The 19,903-nt window shown below is 39.3% G+C and overlaps 1 protein-coding gene across 1 annotated transcript in view; it reads right to left on the bottom strand.

Moving 5' to 3' along the window:
• The window catches only part of AVL9 (AVL9 cell migration associated), a 41,587-nt gene that overhangs the window by 19,940 nt on the left and 1,744 nt on the right, over positions 1-19,903 (bottom strand). Inside the window, exons 2-6 of the mRNA XM_064417767.1 lie at positions 5,716-5,836; positions 3,570-3,655; positions 1,349-1,420; positions 446-535; positions 19-85 (exon numbers count right to left, since the gene is read on the bottom strand). Coding sequence (XP_064273837.1) covers positions 19-85; positions 446-535; positions 1,349-1,420; positions 3,570-3,655; positions 5,716-5,836 — 436 coding nt within the window. The remainder of the gene's footprint in view (positions 1-18; positions 86-445; positions 536-1,348; positions 1,421-3,569; positions 3,656-5,715; positions 5,837-19,903) is intronic.

Below are 19,903 nucleotides of genomic sequence, written 5' to 3'. Positions count from 1 at the left end.
ACAAAACAAATCACTTACCAAGATAAACTTGTGACCCTTCTAACGAAGTATTGCCCAAGGAACTATTCATATGATCATAAAGTTCCTGTAAAAGTTAGAACAAAGGCCAAAAAAAAAGGTGTTAATGGCATATTGTCACACAAAATCCAGAATAAATAAAATTCACTTATTTAAGGACTTCAATGGCTTATTCCAGAAAGAAAGCAAAGTTTTACTAATGGAATCAACAGAGATACAGGTTGACAACCACACTTGTATCTCATAACAATCAGAAAGTTGACTCTCTGTCAGATTAGGGTAGTACATTTAATTCATGTTAAAGTATTACTGGAGCAGAATAACTGAATGACTTATGCAAAAGGAATATTTGAGCATTAAGTTACAATACTAAAGTTTGTGACCATACACTGAAAGCTGTTCTGTGTGGATTTTACTGGAAAGTTACCTTTAGAATTGAAATTTGTGAGAAGTCTTTTTCTTCAAAATATGCATGTGTGATGAGTTGCAGCTTTGCCTGAAGTAACCCATACAAAGGCTTGGAAGAAAAACAAACACAAAAGCAAGTGAATAAAATTATTTAGTCACTCATTTTGAACTTTAATCTTCTTCCATGCTTATGTGGCAATACTGACACTTTATTATACACAAGAGTTCATGGATGAGCAGTCCTTAGTAGCTAACTCCCAACATCTTTCTCCCGTGTTCATTTTAAATGACAATAATTTCATTTTCTTTCCATTTGCATGTACCATACCTCACTGAACATCTTTCTGGTAAAGCAGTTTCCTGCCTTAAAACTGTTCATAATAGTGACAGCTCCAGTAATAGTTCTTTCTTCAGCTTTAAGCACAAAAAGAATTTCTGTTCTCTGCCTGGTGACCAGCAGCTTTTGATGAATAGTAGAAATAAAAGATATCTCTTCAAAACAGGAATATGCTGTATGTGTAGCTATCAGAAAACCTCCCTCACAGTTGAAGGTGGTAGCCACTCTCTCCAGCTACTATGCTACATGATCTTTGAGGCCCTTTCCAACCCTATCAATTCCATGATTATACTAGCCAAACTCCTCAATTCTACCACATGAAATTGAGTTAGTAGCATTTAAGAAAGAGCAGAGTATCCTCATCCATGACAACAGGCAGGCACTTTTTCCAGTTACAAGCAGATACCACAAATCAAGGTGGTTCACTCAAATGCCATAGCCTTCCAATTCAATTTTACTCCAATATTTTGTTACTCTGCAATGGCTAAGACAGATGTTTGAAGCCAAATGTTCCAAATAAGAATATTGAAGAACAATTGTTAAGGTTACCTGAAAGTGTTTTGGGAGTTAAATAAATATTCTTACCAGCTGGCTGAGAACACAGACACTTTTCTGTACAGTTTCTCGGGTGATGTCTGCTTGCCGTACTTTTAATGCCTAAGAAATAGAAGTATTACAGTGTTTTTACCCAAACATCATTTCAAAAAGAATTATTTTCCCAGACTAGTTGCCACATACTACTCCCCTATTTAAACAAAATCCTAAAACTAGCTATCTTCAGTGGTAGAATATTCAAACCATGCAACAGTATGCTCTTATGTAATCACAAGGGATAGGCTGGGAAGGAGGGGCATGGGTGTCATCCCCTGTGTTAAGGAACAGCTGCCTCTGAGAAACAGACACAAACAGGTCAAGAGCTTGTGGATAGAAATCAACCACAGCACCTACAAAAAACACCTGGCTGGGGTCTACTACAAGCTGCCTGATCAGGGGGAGTCTGTCAATAAGGCCTTGCTTCAAGAATGGGAAACATTGTGCTCACAAGCTCTCACCCTAATGGGAGAATTCAACCACTCGGATGCTGGCTAGGAAAGCAATGAGTCTGTGATGCCCCATCCCTGGCAGCTTTCAAGGCTAAGCTGGATGGGGCTTTGAAAAAGCTGGTCCAGTGGGTAGCAGAGTTGGAACCAGATGATCTTTAAGGCTCCTTCCAACCCAAACCACTGTATGACAATTCTATGATTCCACATAGTAAAAAGGGTCATAACATTGACATGTCAGAGCTGTATTCTTATCTCATCATGTCCAGCAAAGATCCAAACATAACTGTGACGACTGGCAAAGCACTGTTTAAAAGACACTAGTGTGAGAAAAAGGCAATAGCCTGGAAAAGGAAATGGCATTTTAACTCAGGGGAATGTATGGGAGAGAAACCACAACACATCACTTGTTCTTCTCTAGCATCATCTGTGAAAGTGGACCAGATTACAAGGTCTCTGCTTAGAAATTTCTTGTTTCATATTCAAGCATCTTTTTTTGAGCCACTCATAAAATAAAAGTTTATCCACAAAATAAGCTACATTCTCAGCCAGAACAAACTGTCCCAACACTTAACAGCAAACCTAGAAATGGTGAGGGCAGAATACAAATAAATGATTCACTTAACTGTACAAAACAGAAAATGTATGGACTGCAGCCCACACATCAAAAAGGACAGATGGAGAGGGTGCTAGAGCTGTCATATGAAACACATTGGGTTTTATTCTAGTTGTTACAAAGAGTTCATTTTAAAGATCTATTTATCTTCTTAATTGGTTACTAAAAAGCATAAACTGGAATCAAAAGCAAAATAAAGCCAAGTTAACACACAGCAAGACTAAACCACAGAATACAGTGAAGGCTGGTGCAAAAATAATGAGTGAATGAAAACCAATGTGGAATTTAGTTTAAAAGAAATGGAATCAAAAACTGCATGAGTAAAATTTCTCCTAGAGCCAAAACAGGAACTTGAAATATAATCAAGATGTAATTAACACAGAAACAGAGTACATAAACAAGTCATATATTCAGAGGGTGAACTCAAATCCACATGACATTCCAGATTATTGGCAATTCACTGAAAAAATAAGTAATTTAAAAAGAAATTTGTAATAACTTCTCAATTCTAAGTGCAGAGATCATACCACCATTACTATTTTTGAAAACATGGGATGATTTGAGTAGATTGAGTACTTAATTTCCTCAGTGTGATCACGTGCACACTGTGGCTCGTCTCAGTTTTTCAGTTTTACTGCTAAAGGTTGGTATCACTAAGCAGCCACCATGAATGGAAAGATTCCACTCTGCTCTGCAAGTGTATCTTTGGCAATGGGAGCAGGTGAAGAGAAACATCCCTACACTTGCATGGCCTGATCCCAGGAAGTACTCAAATTATCTACGGGGAGAAATTTCAACTTTTTCCACCCAAAAGGCCTACTGCCTGAAATTTAACTTTGCCACTTGACAGACTGTCAGTTGAGTTTTACTGCTTGATGCTGATGGCTGGATTGGCTCTCAAGAAACAAAATGTATTTTTCAGTTGCCTCGAACATTCCAGAAGATCACAATACACCCACCTGCTGATGTATGGGAAAGAATACTTCTCAAGTTCTGGAGCTACATACTGTGAGCACTTTCACAGACTTTTAATGTAACACAATCATGCAGGTTTGGCCTGTTGGTGTAATGCAAGCCATTGAATTTTAGGTTTGTTAATGCATTGAGCCTATTATTCATTGATATAATTAATTCACACTTGGAAGGTTACCTTTGCTTCAATCTGCCGATAGCAGGAGACACCATACACCGTGGTTCGATCCCCGCATCTCGGAGGGAGATGGAAAAACACAGTATCTAGAAAAAAAGACAAGACTATTTTGTCATTCACTAACAAAAGTTTGGTATATTTATTTTCAGCATCCCTTAAAGGTTCACTGCAGAAAATACTAGTACACACTTATCTTCTGAAAAAAAAAAAAAAAAGAAAGAAAAAAGAACAAGTCACCTATAAAGTTATGTCTGGACCCAAATTAGTTTTCACATTACAAGATAATTTGTGGAAGAATCTCCAGGTGTGCAGGATAGCTTCACGTTTAGCTAAACCAAGCCAACATTACTTTTCAGGAGCAGCTACTGACAAAAGAGAAGTGCCACTGAAAGCTACAGGCATGCTGCTTCCCAATTCAGGACAAAGGAGCAAAGGCAAGACACTGTGAGTCAGTGTGTACAGTTCAGAGTGTGATGCCATTAAGAAGGCAAACAGAGTCAAGGTAGGAAAAAAACCTCAAACACCAAGGAGGACACACACAGTTGAAAGGTTACAGCAGCTCCTACCTCTGCCAAGGTAGATATCTGCACAACCACCAGCACTATACTACCAAAAAGAACTTGTGAAACCTAGTCTTATAGAAAATAATTACTGTCTCTGTGCAAGTGCAAAATGAAAAAGAAAAGTATCTATAAAATATGACAAGAGAAAGACTTTTATGGCTTGAGATATACACACACACATACACACACACACCTGCTGCTACTGGCAAAAAAGCTGTTAAATCCTAAGCAAAGACAGTTGTACTCTCCTTTCAAAACATGAGTGAAATCTTTTTTGAAACCAACTATTAATTTTTTGTTTGCTTCACAGTAAGAAAATGAACAGGAGAGACAATCCCATATGCACATTATGACCAACAGAGAGGGGGACTTTTTATAACAAAGCTTACTACCTTGATTAAGTTTATATTCTGGAGATCACCTAGGGTTTTAGAAAGTCTGTATGACGATTTCTTGTACCAAGTCATCCTCTTTGCACAAATGCAGCTATTACAGGAATTCGTTTAAAACTCAAAAACTAGATATCTAATAAAGCTGCAGTAAATGAAATACAATTAATATCAGAAAATCTATTTGCCTGGTTCAAATTCATGTGTATTCTTGCCTACAAAACACAAGGATATATAATTCCCCTTCGCTGCCAACTCTTTTTTGTCCTTACCAAAAAATAAACATTTATATTCTTCTAGCACAGCAATAAAAATGCTCAAAGCTGAGTATTAACTGGAGTAGTACTGAGACAAGAGACAGCAGGTAAATGCAGCTGCATGTGATTTTTCTAGCTTTGAATGTAGCCTACTTCTTATAATGTATTTAACAATGCAGAAATTCAGCAAAAATCGTGACTCAGAGCAGTCAGCGACACTCTTATTGCTGCTAGGAAAGGGACTATTTTGATAAACTTTGTTTCCAAATGAGATCTCCAAAAGCTGGACAATAGGGAAGCTAAGTTTATAATGTTAAAAAAAACCAAAACAAATTAAAAGTAGTATTAAAGGGTTTCTGTGATTTTGCTGTTTAAAGTGACTTTCTTGTCTGCTCTGCAGGAAAAAAAAAGATGAAGCTGGACACAAATATAAATGTCAGGGATTAACAGAACTGCTAATAAAGGAGTAAATGCAATTCTAAAAAAATAAAAAGTGCCACAAACTTGTGGTGACTATATGGCCAATGGATATTTCTATTTTCATTCTGCCAACAAAAACCCTTTTAAAGCTCGCACCATTACACTGACATGGCTTTCCACAACCTGCAGGTCATTTTCAGAATCTCTAAATTAGTGAAGGAGAGCTTATTCACCCTTCAAAGAACTTCTGAGAAAGCCAGCAGCCTTGCTTTGTGCTAGAACTAGGCAAAATTGGCATGTAATCATGAAGTTTTTACTGACATCTGAATTCTGGATGTAGGAGGTACACCTTTACTTTCACCTAAAGGAACGTATCATTGCCACTGTATTTTGCAACTTCAACAAAAAGTGCAGGGAGTATAATAGTAAAAAGAATCACTGGTCAGCTGTTCAGACATCAGGTTTTTACTTTGGGCTGCAGCAGAAGTACACACAACTTTTCTCTCTCATTTCTCACCTTCCTGATAGTTGTGAGCGCCATCCGGTAAGGCAAGGAACGGCAAGTACTTCCACTCCTCTGGTAAACTGTGGCTGTCATGTCCTTCTCCAGGTTTTAGGGGAGGATACGAAAATTCAACCTAAACAAACAAATGAAAGCAAAGGGGAGAAAAAGAGAGAATACATTACAGTTACCATACAAGCAGGCCTCTATGATTCAGCCTAGCACTTTTTTCCTACCAATATTATGGGGAAAAAAAATGGTTTTCTTCCAACTAGCATTGCTTGTCTCTTCCTTCAATGCACCCACAGGCTGTTTAACCAACAGGCCTTGGGCAGATTTGGCTTTTAGAGCCTAATTCCTTTCTCTCAAGAGAAATGAAAAAATATCTTTAAGGAGAAAACAGCACCAAAGAGCTGAATATCTTCTTCCCTGTGCGCACAGAGCCAGCAGCACATTGTCACACCTGCAACAACAGCAGGGGTCATTGCTGGGGCACACATCCTGAAAGCAGAACTTCCAAGTCCTTCAGGTGCTCATGACTGGTAATGCTAACACATGCAGGCTCTCTTTCACCCTGCAAGATATTGAATCATCTCAGAAACTGCACTAAGAGTAAAACACTGGTTTATATATTTTTATGTCCCTGACTACAACATGTTCTACACAATGGCCAAAAGTATCTCCTTTTCCTTTCACAAAGAAAGCCTGCTTTTCAATTTTGCCTTTCATTTAATTGCCATTTGCCTCTTTTTCCTACAAATAAGGACAACATTTCAATTTCTTGCACTACATTACACATCTACCACAGATCCCCACAATCAGCATCTTTACAAAAATGCAATCTTTTTTTCCCATGGAGACCCCTCTGGTTTCCAGCCACTTCCACCAACTCTTTTCCAGATGGCATTTCTTAATTCGGTGAACAAAATCTAAACACAAATTTCTCAGTAAAAGAAACTGTTTATTGACACTGCAACTTCTCTGCAAGGGTATTTAGTTAGTAAGCATTAATAGTGAGCTGTAAAATGTGTGTACACATGGAAAATAAAAAACATTAGAAAGCAAGCATATAAATAATCTTAGCATTTTATGGATAATGAAATAAAATACTAATAATGATAAGATCAAAAGAAAAAGCCTGTCAAAGATGACAGTACCAAGGAAAAGTGAAATTCTTCACCTTAACACACGATGTCACTGTCTACAACTGTTGCCAACTTGAGAAAAAGGTACAAAGGACAAGAAAACACCAGGAACACGAGCCTTGCTACTTGTGGTATCAATTTGAAGTTTTCTTATTCCTTGTTATGATGGGTTGACCCTGGCTGGACACCAGGAGCCAACCAAGGCTGCTCTATCACTTCGCTCCTCACATGGGTAAGGGAGAGAAAATGTAATCAAAGGCTCATGGGCCGAGCTAAGATCAGGGAGGGATCACTCACCAGTCCCTGTCATGGGCAAAACAGACTTGGCTTGGGGAAATTAACTTTATACCAATAAAACAGAGTAAGATAATTAGAAATAAACCCAAATCTTGAAAATACTTTCTCCCCACCGTAGAGTGGGTTAATTCCTTCCTGGACTTAACTTTATTTCTGATTCTCTACCTCCTCCCCCAGCAGTGCAGGGGGATGGGAATGGTTCATGGTCAGTTCATCACACATGGTCTCTGCTGCTGCCTCCTCCTCAGAGGCAGGAATCCTTCCCCTGCTCCAGCATGGGGACCTTCCCCCAGCAGACTGCTCCATGAACTTCTCCCAAGTGAGTTCTTCCCACAGGCTGCAGTTCTTCACGAACTGCTCACCAGTGTGGGTCCCTTCCACAGAGTGCAGTCCTTCAGGAACAAATTCCAGCTCAGGTCCCCCATGGGGTCACAAGTTTTTCCAAGGGCCTGTTCCAGCACAGGCTTCCCACGGGGCCACAGCCTCCCTCAGGCTCCTACCTGCTCTGCCATGGGGGTGTCTACACGTGGATCTCTGCCCCCCATTGACTTCCACGGGCTGCAGGGGGACAGCCTTGCCTTACTGTGGTCTTCATGACAGGCCACAGGGGAATCTCTGCTCCAGTGCCTGGAGCATCTCCAGCCTTTCCTGATTCGCTGGCCTTGGTGTCTGCAGGGCTGTTTCTCTCACATACTCTCACTCCTCTCTTCTCTGCTGCAATTTGCTTCTCTGCAATAACTTTCCTTCTCAAATACAGGATCCCAAAGGTGCTACCACCACCCCTGATGGTCACTGACCAGCTCTGGGTCTCTCCTTGGCTCTTCAGCCTCTCCCAGAAGCCACTCCTGTAACCCCCTGTAACTATGAGGAATCCTTAGAGTCTTTTAAAAAAATAGGCCCTTAAGAAAAAAAAATAAAGGCATCTGACTTCTAAATGAGAGACAAATGCTGGAATTAAAGAGCAGAGAAACTGCCATTTAGCACAGACATACATCATGAGAATTCCCACTAACCTTTAGCAGGATTCCCACTATCCTTTTTAAGTCACAAATAAGGAAACTAAAATGGTAGCTAAGATTAAAATGATAGAAACTTCACATAAATGTCCGCAATACTTTTTGCCAATGTTCAGATTCAAACTGGCTGGCTGAAAACACTGTTTACAAAATTATTATTAGAATCTTGCAGGAGTAACTTTAGCAATAAATATAGCACAGTTACTAAGTTTAAAACATAGATAGTCAAGATAGAGCAAGTCATAGATAGAGCAGCTACACTTAGGTCCTGACTCAGGTATTTTATTTCACTGCATGGCCAACAGAGAGGGATTCAGATTCACTCTCTGGAGGAGCTTCTTTCTAACAAATACAGAAGAAACCCTGAGTTCCTTAGATTCCAGCAAATACCTTCAATGCATCATTCCTGACAGGGAAATACTTTAAGGATTTAAGATATCTTTGCTTCCAAGCACATTCAGAATTACCATTGTATTTTGCAATCCAGCCAAATAATGAATTAGGAGACAAATTTAAAGTAAAGATGGGTAAGATGAGTCAAGCTACATGAAAAACACATATTCACTAAGAAACACTCCTTTTAAAGTCCAGAATAAAGCTGAAATCTGGTTCCTCTGTTCTTTTTACAGCGTGAAATTTGATTAAGAACCACTTTTTTCTAGCTCACAATATGCTATCAACATCTCTGCTGCTATCAGATAATCCCAGCAACAGGGATTTCTGCAGGTTCTGTCGGTTCCAAATTCAATAAACTGTATAGGCATTAATGACACTGATGACAATCTTGTTTTCTATTAGCTATCTTCTTTCAAAAACCAGTTTTAATATAAATTTCTGTATGCATCATGGGTATATAAGAGAAGATCATAAAACTCAGGCAAATCAAAACTAAATCTGCTTAAGTGGCCTTAAATACTCTATTTTACAGATATACTTTAGGATAGTCCTGATTTACATTACGACATACTATTATTTCTCCTACTCCCCAAGAGAATCCATATAGGACATATCCTGGTTTCTAAGGAGGAATCACATTCTTGCAGTTTACCAGAATTGCTGCTAGCCAAAGTACCAAAAGTGTGGAAGTAACAAAGAAAACAGGAAAAAGGACAATGCAAAAGCAAGAAGAGCATGCAATGCCCTGGAGCACTTCTGTTCATCCCTCCTCCTACTTAACAGTTCCCAGTGATGAGAAAGTTTAACTTTTTGATATTAAATACACAGTCACTGCAGGTGGGACTCATGTCAGCTGACTGTATGTCAAAAAGCAAGACCTCTGAGGCAGTTTTCCTAAGCAGTCTGCAAAGTCAGAGAAAACAGACACCTGCAGTGGGTGATTCATCTGATGTGTTTCTTTTGACCATCTCTGAAGAGAGCTAGCTCTAAGTCTAACTTGCAGATGGCTGACTTAATGCAGATGAAACTCACCCTAACTGTTCCCCATCCTCTAGATGTTCTGCTTGATTTCTCCAGCTCAATTTGCCAACTTGCATCAATTGCAGTTAGGAATCCTTTGCACGGAAAGAAACCATTATTTCAAAACCAAAGTATTACAAGAACATTGAGCAGGCTTATAAAAATGCTAAAACCTCACAGCTCTTGAAAATTATGAAACTGAGCAGTGCACATGTATAGAGGCGGTAATAATGGGGGAAAACAGAATTTCAGTTCTATCAGTTCTGAGTTTTCAAACAACTAGAGTCTCAGTAAAAACCTTTCCCAGCCTGTGTGTGCAAATTACAGAGCAGTGCTCCTAGGGAAGGCAACTTAAAAAGTTTTTTTTTTATCATTTTCCACCTTAAACCCAAGACAAACCATGACAGGGGGAAGAGATGGGACTACTGAAGAGACCTATCTCATACCTCTTTTTCACCCTCTTCACAGAATGAAGAAAGAGTAGCTCATTTTTTATTTAAATATAACGGCTTGTAACGTAAATCCATCCACATATGCATGTGCATACATAAACATACACTTAAATGTCCCTGTATGTCATTAATACATGTATCGCTACAAAAATGCCTGCAAATATGAGAATTTAAATCTTTTCATAAAGCCTAGTAGTCAACAGGAACAAAGATATACACACAAGTTTTTAGAGCTGACTGCCAGAGAAAATTTTACAGGTTTTTGTCTCCTCAATTGAATTAAAGAAGACTCCTCAACAAGATGAAATTCAAATTCAAAGCTGAACTCCTGAGAGACTTCAAAATAAACTACATAAAACATGAACTAGTATCTCCATGCATTTCTTACTCTTCCAAGTGTCAGGGATCTTCATTCCAGCTGGAAATAGTGGTCACGCCTGTCAAGGGGTTTTAAAGGCAATGCTTTTTGCCTGTTCAAACTGTCATGTTCTCTAAGCAGATGGTCCTGATGGATTTCAGAACTAAAAACAATACAGAATATTGTCTTGAGGTTTAGGGGACAAATAAATAACTGTGCTCTTCACTACACAGAATACTTCAACTCTTGTAAATTATCAAGATTTACTGTTAAAATAAAATCTAGTTTATAAGAAATCCTCAAATGGAAGTACAACTGAATTTCTGGAACTAACATTTTTTATTTTTCTGGAATTCTGCAGTATTAACTAACCTTCAAAATGCAGTTTGTATTGAATCTAACAGTTTGGATGCAAAGCATCAATGAACACACAATTCTAGTGGGGGGGGGGAAATCGAGACAATCTGGTTTTGTTCCTTGCCTTTAAAGGCACTTCCTAGCCAGAATAAATTTACTACACATTCATTAAGCCACAATAAGAAAACATGAGCACAGGCAAGGAAAAATGCATTTAAGTTTCTACATCTAGGCATTAACATGATAATTCTTCTTTAAGAAAAATGCATTGATGGTGTCTTCTACTAAATTGTAAGTATACAATCAGAAGAAAGGTTAGAAAAGGACACTGATAAAAGAGGAATTTACAAATTTATGAGCATGTCCAGCTAAACTATTGCACTCAAACATTTGACAGGCAGTTGGCATTAATTTTACACTTAGGTAAGGTTGTTCTCCTTATCTGTGGAAAGCGCTTAATTTTTAATCAAAGCAGAATCCTCAGTGAGCACTAAACAGTGATAATTTAAAATGTGCTGGCAAGTCAGTATAACCTTCCCATCCTGCCCACTTCATCTACTAGCACATTTGAATTAAAGTCACAATATAAGCTCTCCTCTTTAGTACAGGCATTTTGGAAGATTTCTCTTAAGTTATGAAAAAACATCTGGACCCAAGTAAGTTTTTGCATTGGTACAATGGAGAGATTATTTAATCTCAAAATAATCTGAAATCTTTAGAATGACAGTGTTATACCCAGGATGCTTTCAATAAGTCAGAGAATCTAATTTACAAGAAGCAAACCCATTCCATCCTCTAAACAATTGCTTTGATTTCTCCCATTGCTTCAACTGCAACAAACAGGTAGCATAATTGCTTGAAGCAAAGAAAAGGAGATCAGCAAAACTCACTAATTACATTTCTATTTAGAAAATCTTTTCCCTTCATAAATTCTTACAACACATTTAATTTCAAGGATACCAGCCCTTCCTCTCTAAAAAAGAAAGTCAAAAGTATGCTAAATAGAGGATAACTAAGCAACAGTAATAAAAAAAAAAAAAACATAAAAATTACACCTAAAACTTGTTACTTCTTTATAAATAAGTCAGTAATTGTTCTTCACTCAAAGTAGGGATTTCTAAAATCAGTTTTGCCAATTTATTAGTCATGGCATAGCAAGACCCAGAGAAGACCAGTACAGCAATGACCTTATCTGAATCACCATAACAACTGCAGCATGCAGCCAAATGAAAATCTAAGGGCATTGTTCGTCTTTCAGCACTAAGAACAATTTATTACTTAAATAACAATTGAATTTAAATTACAAACTTCCCCCACTTTTGCACAGCAGAACAAACAGACCAGAATCTGCAAACAGAAGAGTCTATGCACGTAACAACAATGCAGTAATATAATGACGAGAGTTTTAAATATATGTTATACATTTTCAATAAATATTAATATTTGTAACACCTATGTATAATACATGTATATATGCCTACAAAAAATACATATGAAGAATACATGTAATACATACTTACATAAATATATTTTAAAATACATTATATACACAAATAGCAACAGGAGAAGAAATCACTGTATTACAAGGAGGCAGGGCATAGTTGTTTCTGTCCTTTCAGCTCCTGAAACTGGTACCTACATATATTTCCATATTGCTAAAGCCATAGAGTGGCCACTTACACAAGTTCTAAGGCACCATTTGTAGGCACGATATCACCATTCAAGTTTGCCTCAAAAACTTTGACTAGGTTAGCAAAGCTCTGACTCTTACTGAGGTCTTTAAAAGATAACCTGAAACACCAAAGCCTTTGTTTTCAACACTATGCTAGCAGGCATTCTAGACACTCTTTCCAATTATTTAACACTTTATTTTTATAGTCAGAGAGTTCAAGCCCTATATCAATACTTTGCTTTGAAAGTTTGGCTCTTGTTAGTCTCTTCAAAGAGAGAAGAAACTAAAAAAAAAAAAAAAAAAAAATTTTTACAACACACACACACTTCCCAGAAAAGGAACTTAATACTACCGCAACCATTCCAGCCAAGGGGACTTGCTACGGAATTCTGTGCCATCAAGACAAGATTTATACATTACAGAAAGCAAGAACTCATATAAGATGAATTCTGGCAAGAGAGAGCAGCTTCCCTGACTAAACAAGCGAGGGCAGCCCAATCTCTAGCCCTAACAAAGATGTCTGTCCAACACAGCAGCCAGTGCAGACTGGAGTCAGCAGCAGCCAATTGTTCATCCACAGATCGGCTCTTAGTGCCCATGTCGGTGCCCATGGGCTCTTGATGAGCACACCCAGCCACAAGGATTGTGGCATTTCCCCTCTCCAGGGGCAGCACTCACACCTCACACATGAGACTCGGGCATGTAGCCTTTCCTCAGCCCTGCTCCACGCCCTGGTTCCTAATGGCAAGGAGCTGGCAACAAGTTTGACAAATGCTACACTGAATCCAGCCTCCCCTGGGAAAATGTGAGGACCAGGACAACCAGCACACCTCTAAGCACTTGGACTCTCGGGTTTAGAAATGGCCATTGAGTGTCACACACCCAGCACCGACTGCTGAACCAATGCAGTCCAAGCGAGCCATCACTTGGTCTGAGGAGCCAACAAGCATTGAGGCTCTTTGCCACAGGATATCTGATGGGCCCAGAACTGCTCTCAGTGAATGTGCTCCTTCCACACAAGTTTCAACACCAGAATTACTCGTGAGAGCCAGCAAATGTGGTTCACTACCACGCATGAGGCTGAGAAGGCACACACAAACACAGTAACATAATGAAGCACAGAGCACACACTGCTCTCAGTGGCCCCAAGGAAGCAGCAGCCAGCCCCGTGTCCTGCCCCCCAGCATGCTGGGGCAGCAAGGAACTTACTTTCACACCTCGTACCCACAACTTACTTTGCTTTTAGAAACAGCATGCTGCCTACGTGTATTAATTCAGCACCTCACACAAGCTATAAGATGGATTACCAAGCAGGCACTGGTCATCAAGTCAGGTGATATTAGGACAGGGAACACAACGTGGAGCCCTGCAAGTTCCAATTTACTCCTGCTGGAGTGACCTCTGTTCAGTGATTTTACAGCTTTGAACCTCCCTCTATTCTACATGTATGTAAATTACATTTCCACCTCTAGTGCTAAGAGCCCAAGCCACAATTTGAAAACATTCTGAATAGGGAAATGAAAGATGCAGCAGAAGTACAGAAATACATGTTTTATTGACTTGGCATTCATTCACTATTCAAGAGAAAGTCTGAGATTCCTGGCACAGGATATTTAAATAACTAGTCAGATGTTATGACACATACAAAGAACAGACAAATCATAAGATGAAAGTTAAGCATGATGACTATGGGAAGCATTACATAACTGCAGATGGGTATTTAGGAACCTTCTCTCAACTTGCACATCAGGGTAGCTATGGAAAATATATCCAGTATGGAATCCTTCCTTCAGTATGTAATATTTCACTTCCTGGGCAGCACTTCACAGAAGTGACCACAATATTATCAAGTACAAGGAAAAACTAAACAAAGAAATAAACTAATCAACCATACCACAAAGTTTTTCTTGAACACTGAGCGCTAAGTATTATGTAAGTGGATTCAACTGTTATGCAAAAAATGGAACTCATCGCTAACTCTACAAGAGATCAGAATCTGCAGTATTGTTTACAGAAGTACATGTGTACCAGCAATTCATTGTGTATTTAAAATTTTAGCACCCATACCAATTAGAATAGCCTTACAAATAAAAGCTAAAAGCTTCTTTAAAAGTTACAAACTGTTGAGCATAAAATCCACATATTTTAGACAAAAGACTAATCTTTGATACTTGATGTACACTATGATTAACTTTATTAGAAGATTTCATGCTCATAATGGTTCTTTAAAGTGCTTTAATATTATTAAAGCAGGGAACAAACCCAAAGGAATTGTACTAATGTTTATAGGTTATCATCAACAGAAATAGGAACAAAGCACTTCAGCTTGATTCCAGCCTAGTTCCTTTTCAACTTATTTTTGTTTCTGTTGTTCCATTAACAAGATCTTGTTTAATCACTAGACAAGATTATCTATTGCATAATACCTGCATACTGTGCTCCCCTGAAACAAAGACACAAGGAATTTAAAGACAACAAAGCATTCACTTCACTTGTATGCTTAAGAGCATCAAGCACATCTAAAAGAATCACAGCAACTACTGGAGTGACAAAGATCAGGAAGGGAAAAAAATAATTCTCCAGTAAAGCAGAGTCTTATAAGAAAGGCAGCAAACAAAATGAGGACTAAGGCTGGAAATTGTTGCCCTGAAACTTCCCACCCACAGAATCTATGGAAGAGAACAACTTCAATATTTTCCTCTTAAACAAACATGCTACAATCAAGAGTGCAGCAGACCTGCAAACGTAGGCAGTTCACAAGAGTTGATAAAAAGTGCAGGCTGACCTTGCTCATTATTTAGACATCTCCTAATCCTGCAAAGTCAAGCCTAAGTTGCCAACATTTCTGCTTAAAGACACCCGCTTCCCAGGCACCTGTGAAAAAGGCCATGTGCATGGATTGCTCAAGCCATGTCAGGTGCCAATTTCTGCAGATCACAGCAAGCACCATCTTCCAGAGCTCAAGTATTTGAAGCTCTCAAATGATGAAGATCACATACACAATTTAGGAAGAATTAAAGGACATTTTTCCCTCACAAGTATTATATGTATGCTCTTCTCTTAAACTGGGTATCAGCTGTTTCATTCCTGATCTTAGCTTTCCTTTGCATGCCAGGAAGAAAACCTCTGGTTAGACAAGAGAGGGGGATTGGTCTTCAAGTACAGTCCACACAAAAATAGCCTCACACAGACAAGCACTCAGACACTACTTTGGAAGAAGCTGGCACCACATTTACATTTTAAAGTTCAGTACCTTGAATGTCCTTACAGCAAACTTTAGGATTCCATGGAAATTTGCCTTTTGGTATTTAGAGTAATCCATTCCCATGTCTGTGGGAGTTTGAAATGTCATTCTCCACAGAAGTTCAGAGAAGTGGGTCAAGATACACTGCCGTTATTTCAGAGATAAAAGATCTCAGGCAAACAAAACTGACCGGCAGCGTAAGCATTCCAGGATAGACACGGCAATTCCTCACCTTCCCTATCACTCATTATTCAATTTTTTCCCACAACACAGTAAGAAATGCATATGTTAAAGAGAGCCAAGAGTGAAGTGGAATAATGTTAAGCTCTTCAGAGGGTACATATGAAAATGGCCACCTGCTGCACAAGGTCAGCAGTGATGTGCTCAACTGCTCAGGACACACCAAGTGCAAATGAAGTGCACACTTCATTGCCCCAAATAAAGTGAGATTCTGTGTGGCCTCACTGGTGGTGACACAGTGCCCAAGTTCACTGAGATGTGATTAGCTTAGAAGCCTTGCAGCATCAGGAGAAGGCAGGGATTGCGGCAGGTCAGGCACTGCAGCAGCAAAAGGACCATGCACTTCCTCAGCAGTCACCCTGAGGGTTTACAGGGACTTGTGCCTAGCTCTCCTACCCACAAGTTTTTCCAGCTTTGCTGAAATGTTTCCGTCCTCTCCTTTACAAATACATCAGTTCTCATTTTAACTCTGCCTTTAAAATGAATTATGTCTAGAGTACTCGTGATATTTTAAGCCTTCCCACACCCTCAGAGACTATTATCTCTCTGCTTCTCCATGTAAATAAAGCTTGGAGGCAGAGCTCAAGTGACGGTCACAGCACACGTGATCACAACTGGAGAAGTGCACCTCAGGACTTGCAGTCTTCTACCATGACTATAAATCAAAGGTCTTTCCATGTACTTTCAACACAGCTTGCATCTTCTAGTTAAGGTCTGTTCAAGTTGCATTTTTGCTAAAGACTTTCATTATAAGATGGGTAAGGACCTTCCACGCTAGTTAATGCTTTCAAAAATCAAAGTGTTATAAGGCAAATCAGGTGCTTTATCACTCATTTGTAATTAAAGTGTTTCATGACTCAAAAAAACTTTTCCCCTTTTTTGCTCTGAAATCACTAGTCCCTCACTACTACAGTTCCTCAAAACTACTGAGGAATTTGTTTTCAGCCACTCCAGAAGAAAGGTACAAATAATCCTGAAGTCCTAGTCTTACCACCCTACACTGACACAGATCAACAGACCCTGCTGCAGTAGGTAATGAGCTGAGCAGCTACAGACATTCCAAAACACATCAGACCATTTCTGTGGCAGACTTCCCTCACTGTCACTTTGCGCCCCAATGCCTTTGTGCCTTGAGTCCCGCAGAGCCTGAGAAGTGTGTAGAACTCCTACCACACCAAAACTGTTTGTTTTACATTTATGGGCAAAAGTTTGAGCAACTACATACAATGGAGCACTGTTTTTTCCTGTTACTCTTTCCTGAGGCCATTCCTCTTATCAATAGCAAAGAGGAATCAAAAAGGAATTTTTAATGTTTGCCATTTCATTTCAGATGCACGAAAACCATGACTGAATGCATACTGCCCATGAGTTCTGTCCACTGTGGAACATTTACTATTTAATGACTGGGAGGTTCCTATTATGGGAGGTTCCCATAATAAGTCAGCCAGCATGTATAAAGCCAAGAAACCTGTCACCATTCCTGCTTCCTGCCAATTGCCATTCCCTTCCTTAATAGGCCTGTTGAAAGTGTGTCACACACTAGGTGGACCTAGTAGTTTGCAGACAAATTTCTCCTCCCATTCTCTGGACACTCTGCCATAACTACCTGTAATCCTTAACAAAATGAGACAGCAACCAGCACTTTTTGCACATCTTCTTGGATTCACAGTTCAACTCAGTAACTAAGGGGTCCAAAGAAACAGCATGGCAATCTGCTCATGTAGACAAACAAAAGCCTGCAAAAGTTTACTTTTGGTACAGTTGGTTCTCCAAAAGTTTACTCCATACTTGCTAAAGAAAACTCCTCTCAATGTGTTCACAATTTTTAGTGCTTTAGTTTTCAGATAACAAAAAGCCTTCCCAACAGTGAGTGGCAACTGCCAAGCTTTTAATAACTGCCTGGGTAACTGGATCCCCAAACTTAACAATGTACATACGGAAAAACTTCACTTTGTCTCTTACATTCCAGCAAAAATGACCCAGTTAAACATTCATCCCTTGAAAGGAGCATGAGGAACAATTGTGGCACTCATACTCCAGTCCAAAGGCACACAGAGATTATCTGGCTCTCCTTCTCTTTCAGAAACTAATGCATATAAATTGTTTTTCAAGTCTGTGAAAGAAAAAGATAATCCTATACATTTCCAAACTGCACAGCAAAGCCTTTGCATGTTAGACATTTCTTATCCTGTAAATTAACCAACAGGAAGAGCTGTACATATCTCAAGTGATGAAGCTTCAGAAGCAAAGACAGCTAATGAAAGAACCTAGCATCAAGAAATCCATAGAAAATCCTAACTCCACATGCATTTCCTAGTAGGACTACAAGAGAAAAGAGGTATGAACAGAAACTGAAAGGAGCCTTCTCAGGCAAACCAGGTGGATTCCTGTCAGGCAGCCTAGCTCTATGATCTTTCAGTCTTAAGCTTTCCAAATTCACTCCGAGTGATGCCTATTCGAGCACTGCTGTGGACCTTTGCTTTTCTGCACTTCACAGTTTCAGATACACAGTCTGCAGCACATGCTCAGACAGTTCATATCCACTGGTACTTGTGCCAACACTCATTTAAATTAAAGATCTGGTTTTCCTCCTCATTTTTAACTTTCCAACAGTTTCTTGGAATGCAACTACATGTAATGCAGTGTTTCAATGAAAACTTCAAAGGCTATTATCAATACCATAGAGGTCATTGAGAGCAGCCATGTGGAGAAGGATTTGGGGGTGACAAAAAACTCAACATGAGCCAGCAATGTGCACTTTGCACGTTGCAGCCCAGAAAGCCAACAACATCCTGGGCTGCATCATAAGGAATGTGGCCAGCAGGTCAAAAGATGTGATTCACCCTCACAGGTCTTCTTGTGCCCATGTGTCTGTCCTCTGCAGCTGTCCACCTGGCAAATAGAACCTGTGAAACAACCCACCAAAACAAGGCTTGCTTTTTTGGTCACCTCAGTTCCCCGTTTCAGCTTACCACAACTGCCTCTGCTTGCCAGATGTGAAGTGGCAGGAGAGGAAAAGGGAAGAACATTCCCGTACCTACAGAGGTGAATACAGCCTCCAAATCTACTTTGTTAGCCTACCTAGGGAAGCTCTTCTACATTCTCCTTTAATAGAGGCTGCCCAGGGACTATCTCATCCAGTTCTGGAAGAGAAAATTCAAATCCCTTTCTCTGAAAAGTGAATCAGAATTTATATGCATCGATACACATATTATCACACAATAGGATTACATACATTGTCATTCTTTGCCCTCAAATGACACTACTTTGGTGACTTAGCCTTGATCACATGGGATCTCATTTCTCTTCCAGACATTTCCTCGTGTCAATTCCCAAGCTTATACTGTTATTATTTATCCCCACTGCACAACTTCATAAGGCACCCCATTTTTATCAATCCAGCATTCCTTATTGTCCAGCTCTTGCACAACTTTCCAGTTTTCCTTTGAAATACTGGTTCCTCGAGTTTGCTCACCATAGCTCAATTTCATGGTGTAAACAATACCAGCACCACTTTCAATCTTGAGAAACATTTCTTGCAAGTACCTTTCAAACCAATAGTTCCTCTTCTGACTCAAATCTGTTTATGCTTCCTCTCCTTCATACTACTCTTTACCCAAGTACCAGCTCTTGCACTAATTCTCCTGTATCTCTGCCTTAAGAATAAGTGTGATCTGTTATCAAGTTCCCAGCAGATTAGAGTTACTCCATTTCTTTCACAGAGAAAGGAATTCAATCACTTATTCTTACAAAAGATGCAGGTCAGTCAGCCATGATCTATCTTTAGCAAATGCACATAGGACCCAGTCTACTTAGTTTCATGTTGTTAATTAATTCTTTCCTTCACAAATTCTCTCAAGTCTTGCATACTACTAATGTCAAACTCATTAGGCTATAGCTGTGCCACTCCTCGCCTCCAGCTCTTTTAGGAAACGTTCTCCATAGTTCAGTAAAAAATCTGCCATGTCAGAAGTAGGATACATTTAAAATTAGATTTCTGTTTAGC

Source organism: Passer domesticus, chromosome 1, assembly GCF_036417665.1.
Source record: "Passer domesticus isolate bPasDom1 chromosome 1, bPasDom1.hap1, whole genome shotgun sequence".
In the NCBI taxonomy this organism is placed as follows: Eukaryota; Metazoa; Chordata; class Aves; order Passeriformes; family Passeridae; genus Passer; species Passer domesticus.
Note: the sequence above shows the minus strand (reverse complement) of the source record. Positions and strands in the feature narration are given on the sequence as shown.